We start from the raw sequence: 12,169 nt of genomic DNA, 5'->3' as shown, positions 1-12,169 counted from the left end.
ATTTTACTACCTCTGCTCACTGGGTTTAGGTGCCAGAACAATTGCCATGGCTTGTTATCCTTCTGCAAAGGGTGCCACTCCCAATCACTGGCAAGATTCAGTTGTGTTGTTATTGTGGCTTGCAGGCCATATTGTGCATTTGCAAATCTTGTTGCAGGAGGAGTTGACTTGAAATCTTTTGATTGGCATCCAGAATGGAATACCATGTGCATATATCTAATGCTGTGATTTTGTTCACCTTCACTGTCTCTACAGGATATCTGGCTTGATATGAACATAATGTTTATGTGCGAGCACATCTATACCACCTCCTTGTCCTGATATTGAGGTGGCCTGCTTATTGTTTGTTGAGGACATGTCAGCCTTGCGAGATAGTCCAGACAAGAAGCACACCTAGAAGTTCTAGCTCTAACTTTATTGTAGGAGTACATCACCAGAATCTTGCAAGTTTGAAAGTACATCTCTCCCCCTTCGCCTTTACAGTCCAAAAACTAGGGAGGGTCCCTTCTGAGACTTTGCCATGCCCCCATTGCTTCTGCAGACTCAGCTGTCTCTTATCTGACCATTGCCTAGTCTGCAGCTCTTCCTCCTTTCTCTTAAGGTCATTCCCATATTTCATTACACATGCCAAAAGTGAATCAAGGCGATCCAACTGGAAAATATTTTCCCTATGTGAATGTTCTGTGTCACATGTAGGAGGGATCTGAAGGAAGTCAGGGACCTGCAGGGCTCCAATTGCCCCTCTTCTATGCAGCCATGGAGCTCTGTACCTCCATGGTCTATTGGCTGTCAGAGTAACCAGAACTTTCCTGGCAAGTCAAATTTTTTTGCAGGATTGGGAATATCGACTTTAGGGAACATCTTCCACAAGGTTGCCCTGCATAACCTGCTCTTCCTTCCATCATGATGATCTTCCCACTGCTTACCTCACCTGCCATCCCTGCCTCATTGCTCTCCTACCTACCTGCCTCTCTCCCTGCATCCTGGCCAAGCATAGATACTCCACCTTTCCTGTTCTTTTCTTCTTCCCTGGACAATTGTAATGGTATGTGGGAAAGACACTGGGAGATGGGACGAAGAGATGCTGCCTAGGGAGTGGTCAGGTAAGAAACAGCACAGCCTGCAGCTGGATAGTGGGTGGGGCAAGAGGCTCAGAAGGGACCCTCCCTGGTTTCTCAGGCAGTAATGTAAAGGAGATGGTGGGAGAATTGTACCTTCAGACTTGCAAAATTCTGTTAATGTAGCTTTACAATAAAGTAGAATTAGCTTATCTGGTCATGTTTCCTGTCTGGTCTACCTGATAAGGCTGACCACAACACCACTGACAAAGGGGCAGGGAAGGCAGAGTAAGTGCTTGGCCAGGGTGGGGGCAGAGAGGCAAGCAGCAGGGAAGAATCTTCCTTCCCCTTCTCTGCTCCTTGCTCCCCCAGCAGCAGCAGCAGCAAACCAGTGTCCCTGTGCTTGCCTAGTTTCAGAAATGTGGCAAGAGGAACTCTGGGAGGACAGCTGTTTTCCAGTCAGACTCCTTTCCTCCCATCCTCAAGCACATTGTATCAGGATGTCTTGCTCCAACAGCAGGAGCTGTAACAGATGGCTTGGTGAGACATTAGGAAAGTTATCACATGGCAAAAACCAAACTATTAAAAAGAACGTAAAAGTAACGATGCACCAAGACTGAACCAGCTCTCAGGCTTATATAATTTTATCTGCAAATGCTTATGTCAAGACCACAAATGCTGTAGGACTCTTTAGTAAGTTCAAACAGTCTAGGTTCAATCACTCACTGTTCAAGCTGTTTTATTGTATTTTCCTAATTGCATGATATTGTGATGTTTTGAAATATATATTTAGTTATCCAAATCTCTTTTATGCTCATGAATGCATCTTCCAAGACAACCTGCTTGAAACAAGGCACACGAGGGAGTTGCCCTACTAAAAATAGAGATGGCCTTTTGGTGGCTTTTTCATGTTTCCTTTTATTTCCTGTTTTTCTTGCGTCCTGCTTATTTGTTTTGGAATTCCTGAATCAACTTTCCAAGCATTTCTAAAATATTTTGGCTAGAAAATTGGATATATTACCTAAAATAGAAGAGTGAGCAACTGAAGATATTTGATAAATATCTTAATGTAATGAATTGGAACACCATGGAAGAAGCTTGTTGGCTAAAATGGAGAAGATAACCAACGTATGCATTTTGGTTCTGGAAATAGCTGGGGAACGCAGTATATTGACAGTCTTGGGCCTTATGTCCAGGAAAAACGTTCTAATGAAATAGAGCTTCTAGGATATTATGCTCATATGTAATAGTGGCAAATGGGCAAATTTGGCAGCAGAACTGCACTAAACATCTCTAAAAATATTGTACTAGAAAGGAATATGAGAATTAATTAAAGCAAGAATGTACAAATTCCATTTAGACTCTCTTTTTTACTTTTTTGGCATGCACAAAGACTGCATTTAGGAAGAAAAATGAAGAATTACTGTTCAAAAGGATTATAATCATGATAATACGCGCAGAGTGTTTGACAGTGGAGGGGCAACAGAATGGCTGTAATGGCCTTTATAGCTGTTCCACTAAAAGGTTGAAATGGAATTTATAATTTGTGTTTGCAGAAGGGATTTTGGTTTGTTTTTTTTTTTTACAAAGGGAAATTTCTGTTAATGACTAGGCAATGCAAAAGAGGCTGCAGTGGATTTGTAAAAATTGCCTTTTCTCTTAATTGCTGAAAACTACTAGATCAAGAGTCCCTTTGCAGTGGAAGGGTGCTATCATTTGGTGGAAGACCACTTTTGGATACCATTATAAAAACAAACTATAAATTGCATACAGATAAAGCAAGAATAGCACTTGCATAGTATCCATATTACCTTCCTTTTCTCTTATATCCTATAATAGCTTTCTCAACAGCAATACATTTCAACAAAAATGGGGGAGGGAAGTGTTGAATATTCTCTCAGAAGAAATAATTTATCAATCCTATTTATTTAAAATAAGCATCAGTCTTGAAGATCTAGAATATATAAGGTGTATATTTCATCCCTTCTACAATGTGTATGCTTAAAAGAGCTGTGTTTTAATTTCAGTTGTGAGAAGAATGATCTAATTTTTTGTGTTGCTTGCAGCTCTTAGATAATAACCAGGAAGAGAATGGGAAAACAGAACAGTAAATTGAGACCTGAAGTGCTCCAGGATCTCCGAGAGAATACTGAATTCACAGACCATGAGCTTCAAGAATGGTACAAAGGCTTCCTAAAAGATTGCCCAACTGGCCATTTGACTGTTGATGAATTCAAAAAGATATATGCTAACTTCTTCCCATATGGTGATGCCTCAAAATTTGCAGAACACGTGTTCCGCACTTTTGATACCAATGGTGATGGGACAATAGACTTCCGGGAATTTATAATTGCACTAAGTGTTACATCTCGAGGAAAGCTTGAACAGAAGTTGAAATGGGCATTTAGCATGTATGACCTTGATGGCAATGGTTACATTAGCCGTGCTGAAATGCTTGAAATAGTGCAGGTAAGTAAATAAATATTAAAGGATCTAGTTAAATGTTAAGAAGATCTAGTGCAATCCAATTCTTTCAACTGTTAACCAGTGTTCGTACTACATATTTAACATGAATGCAGTACAGCAGCCATTTCCAACCTGGTGCCCTTGAGATATATTGGCCATGCTAGTTGTAAATTCTCTTCCAGAACATCTAGAAAGCACCAATTTTGGGAAGACATAACCTTGACTATGGAGTATATTTCAGCCGAAGTTCCTCTTAGCATTCTAAGTGTGTCAGTGTACTGCATATATCTCCAAGTTGGTGAGATGCAGGCAACAGTATGTTGGCTTGCAAAGTAGTCACTAGATTACAGATCCTACTTTGCATACAGTAATGTGAGTATTCTTGGGTTAAAACTGGCTTTGGTTGTATAGTATTCTGGCATTCTGGCCAAAGTATACCAAAATTGATTACTTCTGTCCTTAGCATTACCTGGAAATGCTGCATATGACACAGGTACAACTAAGGCTGGTAACCTAGTCTATTCCTCCCTTTTCTTACTAAAAAATGTTAAATGAAAGTCTTGATTGAACAAATTATACTCCAGTGAATGGTAATAATAGAAAAGGCAAGGATGAGCTTTGCGGGAACTAGTGCAACATTCTGAATGAACGCAGTCCAGAAGGAAAAAAATTCTGGTAGATGGCACGAAGGAAATGAGACGAGAGAGTATAAAAAAAGTGATAGATGCATTCAGCAACCCAAGAATGAATGAGAATGGTGATGCTTTGGTGAGAATCTTTTTAAATACATGACTGAAGCATAAGTCTCTCCATGGGTAGTTGTAGCAAAGAAGGGAATTAGAAAAGTGCAAATGATTTGACCGATGATAGTTTACATTAGAATTAGATTGAAGGGTTATGAGGGGTCCTGAATATGGGACAGGTTGTTATTGGGAGTGTCAGGAATGGATCTTGAGGAAAACTGGGTATGGAAGGATGTGAAAAATACTACAGTGCAAGTAGAATAACTGTAGGGAAAGAAAGTATTGGTAGTTAGTTTAATCTTCCAACAGAATGGAATGGAAAGTGGGCTAAGGAAAGAGGATATGGAAGCTGCTTGAAAGAGAGAAAAGAATTTGGTTACAGAATACCAGAGAAGGGTGTATATCTGTTCTACTTAATAAGTAAATACTTCAGATATAAATCAATACATGCCGAATATGGGGAAGTTATTAGATGCTAATCACAGCACAGGAACTTTTAAAAATGCAGAATTTGCTGAGGGTTCCTTTACTGCTTATTTTGTATGATTTAATATATTTCACTATAATGGCCTGTTTTGTTTTGTTTTTTTTAAGTTTGGCTTTCCAAGAAATATTTAAACCTACTTTCCTGTATGTTGCTATCCCCTATAAAGGCAATCTACAAAATGGTGTCTTCAGTCATGAAAATGCCAGAGGATGAATCAACTCCAGAGAAACGAACAGATAAAATCTTCAGACAGATGGACACCAATAATGATGGTAGGTTTCTGCAGTAAACCTTTCTGGTGTGCTTACCCAGGATGAGGATAATGATAGTGGGCATCTGTTCAAAACTCTTTGATCTAGAGTCAAGAAATCTGCAAAGGCAGAAATTGTTGCATTTTTTAAAAAAAAGTCTCTTACCTTTCCATTAAAAAAAAAAAATCCACACATCTACAAGACCACTGAAAACTACTTTTGTTTGTAAAGTTATCTCTATGTACACATATTTCCCCAGGACTAACTTTATCCTCTTGCATTCTGTTTTTCTTTTCTACTGACATAGTCTCTGCCAAGCCATATAAAACTTTGCAGCTAAGTGTTTTGCAACTGAAATAAATTATTGAAAAGTATTATGTTTATTCTAATTTATATAGTTCATTCTAGCTGTAGTTTTTTTAACTCTACAAATAGGAAAAATGAGTTGCACAGATTTGGTACAAAGTTCATTTGAATTATAGGAAATAATTAAAGTTGTAGATCACCATGTTACTTCAGATTGGCAACCATTATCTCTGTTCCTGTAGCTAGATCATCAAAATCAGAGATAGCGCTTCCCCAGTGGGTTCTTTCTCACTGTGTCTCTCTTTTATCTACCATATTTTTCAACAGGAAAATGCCGTAGAGGTTGCCTTTGGAAGCAGAATCTTGCTTCAGAACCTTTGATCAATCAAGGTTAAGAGAGAAGAAAAAGGAATGTTGGTTCTTTGTAGTGCTAAGATTAGTTAATGGAGCCATTACAGTTGAAATAAGTTTCTCCAGTTGTTTAGTAATGGGCCAGGATAGAAATGTTTCTTCATTACTGTCTACTAGCTAGACATTTCTCTATTTGCATGGAAATATATTAAAAAGAAGTACCATATGTATAACTGGGAGGGTGGGGTTTTTTGGACACTAGTTCCTCGGCCAGTGATGTTTCAAAAGATAACGAAATCTCAAAATATAACCAGAAATGAGTGCTCTAAAGCAACCTATTGGACATTGTTGTCCAATAACCTCTGAAACAAAGGTGAGACTTTATCACCCTCAAGTCCGAACTTCAATATTTAGCAACTTAGTCCAACTAACAAATGATGAAAGATGCTGGGAGCTGTTGGTAGGGCAACAGGTTCCCTGCCGTAGTGCACAATCAGCTTATAACATCTTCTCTGTGACTCTTAACATGACCATATCACTCCTACAGTTAAATAAGAATCAGAGGTGCCTGTTGGAGGGGTAGAGGGGGTAAAACATGCACTGTGATGTCAGAATGGAAACCCCATGACTTGCATACTTGTATTGAACACCAGGTCATAAGTATGAAAGGCCAAGGTTTGACTAATGATGTCATGACACATTTCATCATTTTTGTGTTATTACAGTTTGTACATAATTCACCAATAACATGAATTGGGTACTATTGACTGTTATGGCTATTTTCGTGTCTGGGCAGTTACATTTTGTTGTTATGATTTTAATTGTTTTAAGTTGTAAGCCATGTAGTCTTTTGGAATGGGCAGCTATAATAATAATAATTATTATTATTATTACTACTACTACAATAATAATTATTACTATTATTATTACAAGAGAAGAGTACACTGGCTTTTACTTTGGTGAAGCACTTGATCTCTAATGACATAATAAAATATGAACACTTCTAATAGAGATTGAAACAGAAATAGCAGTGAAATAGGAAAAATGCAGCCACGCGGACTATCTTGGATGCCCCAAGGATGGCACATATGACACCTTTACTGCACGAGCTGCATTGGGTCCCAGTCTGCTTCTGGGTCCAGTTCAAAGTGTTGGTTATTACCTTTGAAGCCATACATGGCATGGGTTCAGGCTAGCTGAGGGAGCCTCTCACCCCCATCACATCAACCCCTCCCACCCAGTCAGGCAGAGAGGGCATGTTATGGACCCCGTCACCAAGAGAATGTTGGCTGGCAGGGCCCAGGAGGAGAGCCTTCTCAGTCGTTACCCCCACCCTCTGGAATATTCTCCCCTCAGAGGTGTAGTGGGTCCCTACTCTCCTGGCTTTCCAGAAAGAAGACTTGGCTCTGCCAGCTTGGTGGGGCAATAAGAATTTTAATCAATCCTGGAGGGTGGCTGGCGCCCTGATGATGCTCCCCGAGCTACTCACCAGTTACCATAAATTCTTGGAATATATTTATTATTTATTCAGGACTACTTTTATATTGTATTTTTAATTAATTTTATCTTTTCTCTAAACCACTCAGAGTTGCTTTTTAACAAGATGGATGGTGACAAATTTGATATATAAATATATAAAAATAAAAACATAGGTGTTTTTGTATTCTTCATAAGAGAGGTATATCAGAATGTCCTAACTCCAGAAGGATTTAATATGTAGCTATAGTAGCATCTAGGGTATGGGGTGATAATTTGATCAGCCATCTGTAAGTTTTGCTCAGATTAATTTGAGCTGAATCAAGGAAGATGCAGCCCATTCAAAGAGACCCCCACTATAAATTTCTGCTTCCATCTTATCTTCCTTCAAGGACAAGACGGAGTCAGCTTGGGGAGGAGGACAACTTAGCAGCTAGTGGGGGATTTCAGTGCAGACTGAAGAGTCCCCATGGTTCAGCTGTGCAGCAGCAATGATGTAGGCAGGCATTTGTTCTTAGTGGGCGGGTACAAGAAATCATGAGCTGGACTATGTCCCTATAATTTCCTGTCAGGAACTAATGATATAAATGTCATTTACTGAGGCTCTGGTCTTCAGCAAAGACCTCTGCTCGTTATTGCTCCCTCCCCAAGGAAGGGAAGTGAGGGAAGATTGCCCAGGAAGCCGAGGTGTCAACTAGTAGGTGATTGATATTTGTGCTCTTTGGATGGTTTTGTGAGCATTTATATTTTACACTAGAATCTATTTTGAGGCAAATGTGGTAGCACAAATGCATTTGGGGCAAGCATCAGACAGCTTGCCTATTTCTAGTTCACTCAGTTGTGAGAGGACTTAAATAAAAGGATAAATATGTCTAAACCATTAAAGTTACCAGGTCTGCTGCAAATTATTATTTTCTCGTAATGTGATGGGAAAACAGAAACCCAGAACATAGTATCCTTCCATTGTTACCGTTTCATCCCTGCCATGTCTCTAGAGAATTTGTTCAAGCACAGATGGTCTCCTAAAAAACTATGTTTGCAAAAGCTTATTGTGCTTGTCCAATTTATCCTAGAAATGTATCACATTGCTCTGCTCCTGTCTCTTTGCCAGTCTAAGAAATTAGGAAATGAGAAAGAATAATACTTCAGGGCAGAAGCTAGAAATGATTTAACAGAGAAGGTGGGGGGCTTCTTATCTTTTGCCATCGTCTGCCCTGCCAACGGGACCCAAGGACTGTGTACCAGTAATTTGGAATCTTGGTCAATAAACTCACAACATGTCAAGGAAAATTCATTCAGCATGTTACCTGAGAATGAATGAAGATTAAAAAATACCTTTTTTTCAGTGGCATTCTCATGTTTTTCATAATACAGAGTCCTGCCCTGGTTTAATAGCCACAGAAGCCATTTGTCCCATACATACCTAGTGTTTTATGAGGAACAATATGTTGATACAGACAGACAGGTTCACAAACCAAATCACTTAAAAGTAGTCAAATTGTAATGTCTACTTAATTTCAAATACTCTGGAATCATTAGTTTGTAATGTCATAATCTAGTTCAGGGAAGAAACTGTCTTTGGTTCAAAAATGTATCTGCCTGAGATTCAGCTGTCTGGCACTTTTCAAATCCACGCTTCAGCAAGATGTCAACAAAAGGAAGCAACGGTATCACCACTGAGGTTATGTGTGTTTTCATGTCATTTTCATTCAATGTTTTTCATTTATCTTGAGTGCTTTGGAGTTGTAACAGGATGTGAGAATCTTTTCTGATTCTTATTCTGATTGTATTTTGAAAGTCTACATTATATCAGAGTTTCCTCAGGCAGCCCCCCAAGAACAGCATCTTTGGTTCTTTGGAATACGGAGGATGGGCACCTTTTCTGGCACGCTGTCAAATCTAGGACGCAGTTCCCTTTACACAACTGGAAATGAACAGGCTGGTTTTATTTTGCCTATGTGGCAAAACGGGTATATAATTTTGTCTCTCTCTGTTCCCTTCCAGGTAAACTGTCTCTTGAAGAGTTTATTAAAGGTGCCAAGAGTGATCCCTCAATCGTGCGGTTGTTACAGTGTGATCCAAGCAGTGCAAGTCAGTTTTAATTAAACTCTGGACAGTTTGCAAAGAAAATTACTGGCTTGTTCAAGCTTTGCTCGTAAATGGATGCCTTTAACCATTCCTCAGTGGTTAGTGGATGAAACTCCATTGCCGGATTGTCTCTGTATCCAAGTGAAAAAAGAGCCTCTCATCAGCTGTGATACAACTCCTCTTTCCAGTATTCCATTTCTCTTTTCCACTCCACATCATGTTAGGACTCCCTGTACATATTGGATGTAACAGAAGGGTATGTTTACATGCAGAAGAGGGGTTATAGCACCTCTCTTGGTTAATCTAAATGGATGACTTTAGTAACTCTGAAAAGATACTGTATGTACTTTTTGCCTGCTATAATAGCAGCAAATGACAGGCAGTTTATATCCCAGAAAATGGCTATGAAATGTGGAATAAATTAAGCAGATTTTAAAAAAATAAATAAATAACGCGACTCCAGTTTCTTTCCCGTGAGGAAAATTGCTTGCACTTGCATAACAGTCTTTCCAATATACACATGCACACACATGCACACACATACATATATACATATTCATCTGTGTGTGTGCGTGTGTGTATATAATATTTTTTGAATTTAAACATTAATGTTTAGATCATATTTAATATATCAAGTAGACTTCATCCTTCATTTCTTCTAGTTGTCCATGATTATTATTTTTTTTAAAAAAGATAATGGTATTTATACATAGTAAAGCCGCCATTGAGGCACTGCATGATTAGCTGTTTGTGGGTATATCACTGTTTTAATTACTGGTTGCAACACTTTGTCCATTTTTACTGTTGATTGTTCCAGCGTTTACTGTGTTTAATGAAGACTAAAGAGGAATCATTCTGCTTCTGTGTTTCACAGTGAAGGGCCACTCACTATGGCTACAACATTTTAAAAGGCTTTTGAGTGAGGTGAGGTAATTTGACAAGCATTTGCTATGATCCTTCTACCAATTTGTGGCTGTCCATCTTTGTTAATAGTCTTGTGCATTCCAGTGTTATTTAATATCTGCCTAATGCCAAGAAATGCTGATTGAAATAAAAATGAATTTTCTTGTTGATCTATGTTATATTTTAATCATTGGATGCTTTGGGTTTGCATGTAGCATGATTTCTTTCTGGAAAACAATGAAAGGACATTTCAAGGGTCTGTTTAAAACAGGATGTTCACACAAATTGCATGCAAGTGGACATTACTCCATTCTTCCACAGATTTTTAGAACAGAGACCTTGTTCGTTAACTAGTCACAATTGCCATGTGTGTGGAAACCACAGGAGTATCTTGGTTTTGTGATAAAAAAGCATTTTAAATCTCTATCAGCCTAGTGTTTCTTGTACTTTTGGTTCAGCAAAATTATTTTTATTCAGAAATATAGCTAGAAGCTCTGTTCTTTTTCTTTTTTTGAAACAGAATGCTGGGAGCCACATCCAGTTGTAAAAGAGGATGACATATCCTGACATAGCTATGTTACAGGAATGTGAATAAAGCAAAAGGCAGTGCTGCCAATGGAGTTCTGGACTATGGGTGGGCAATAAAACCTGCCAAGTGAGAATGAACAGCACAAGGATAGTGAAGCCAGCTTCTGAGAATCCACATTTCATCCCTAAAAATGCCCTTCTTGCATTCAGCCTGAAAGGGGTTAAGGCTGTGGTCCAAGGGTTACTTTACTGAAAATAAAGATAAAGGTTTCATTGGGTGGAGTTCAACTGCCCTGGCTGATGTATTTTTCTTTGGCAATAATTTGGAAGTGATTTGCTATTGGCTTCTTTCAGCTTGTTGATTTTCAATTTTTCAGTGCAGCCTACAACACTGGTAGAAGAACAAGGCTGTTTCCATAGTGTTGCCAAGAAAACAAAATGAATGTGTTCATGAGATCAAGGTCAGCCAGGAATGACATAAAAACACCTGAGCTTTCTTCCTTCCAGGTAAACCTGTTTAAACTTGTGCCTGTATCAGGCTGCATCAACTGAAACAGGTTATTGACTGTTGAAGTAACTTCCATGCTGCTTTGAGGTACCCGTTCTATCAGCAAATTCACACTTTGACTTTGTGTACAGTATACACAAAAATCCTTCTGAAATCCATCATGAGGTGCTAATCTACAATAGTTGAACAGGATTCAGCAGCTTAAATCAAGCAGACCTTTTTCACATGTTGACCCCTTTGAGAGGCTTCAGAACACTGGAGGAGGCTGGAAAGTGAAGAGAACTGCTGAGAAAAATCCCAGTGAGGATGAAACTAGTTGTGCAGCGCCTCCTACTGGTCAGTAGCTGACATCTAAAGCTATGTAAGCCCCAATGCATAAGGGAAGGAAGTATTGAGAGCTATAGCATGAGGCCCAGAGCCATAAAAATCACAAACCAGTGTAGTAGAAGAGCATATAGGGAAAAAAGGAAGGTGTACCTGCATAGCTAATATAAGACTGATAATTTATTTTATTATATCCAATATTCTGAATGCACATGTAAAAATATGTTCTTCAAAAAGCCTTACTTAGAACTTGAAAAACATTTCTTTTTTCCCCCCTTTGGTTTTTAAACGAAGAAAACACTGTATTTCCTTGCTTTAATCAAGACAAAAGTATGGACAAGAATAAATTATTAGCATCTGTGCCTCAAAATCCAACATAAAAAGCCCAGAGTCACTTGTCTGAGATGGGTGGCCAAAGAAAAGGAAGTCAGTCAGTCAGTCAGTCAGTCAGTGGGGTAGGCAAACATAGGAATGGCAAGAGACTCATTCACCTGAATGATGAACAGCTGATTGCTTTACAATTGCCTTGCTCAAGCAGCTAAGTAGGGTTTTTAACATGCTTCTGACTATTTCAAAATCTGCAGAAAATTTAAAATCAAGAATTACAAAATAAAGCTATTTTCCAAACTCAAACCTTGTGGTATTGCAATCTTCCACCAACCTCCCATCCATCTTGCCAC

At 38.8% G+C, this 12,169-nt stretch overlaps 1 protein-coding gene across 5 annotated transcripts in view; it reads left to right on the top strand.

The window, feature by feature from the left end:
• Positions 1-10,527, top strand: part of HPCAL1 (hippocalcin like 1) — an 86,081-nt gene extending 75,554 nt beyond the window's left edge. For 3 of the 5 annotated variants that reach the window (XM_007423602.4, XM_025163641.2, XM_088136184.1), the window contains 3 exons: positions 3,125-3,527; positions 4,921-5,026; positions 9,143-10,527. In XM_007423602.4, the coding sequence (XP_007423664.1) occupies positions 3,150-3,527; positions 4,921-5,026; positions 9,143-9,240 (582 nt within the window). In that variant the 5' untranslated portion in view covers positions 3,125-3,149 and the 3' untranslated portion in view covers positions 9,241-10,527. Of the gene's footprint in view, positions 1-67; positions 1,104-3,124; positions 3,528-4,920; positions 5,027-9,142 lie in introns of those variants that run through there. The other 2 variants (XM_088136199.1, XM_025163640.2) reach the window with 2 other exon arrangements.
• Positions 10,528-12,169: the final 1,642 nt, after the last annotated feature.

Source organism: Python bivittatus, unplaced genomic scaffold, assembly GCF_059951505.1.
Source record: "Python bivittatus isolate LINGU-HERP-01145 unplaced genomic scaffold, Pbiv_v1 ctg000020_np1212, whole genome shotgun sequence".
In the NCBI taxonomy this organism is placed as follows: domain Eukaryota; kingdom Metazoa; phylum Chordata; class Lepidosauria; order Squamata; family Pythonidae; genus Python; species Python bivittatus.
This window is presented reverse-complemented; position numbering and strand designations above follow the sequence as displayed.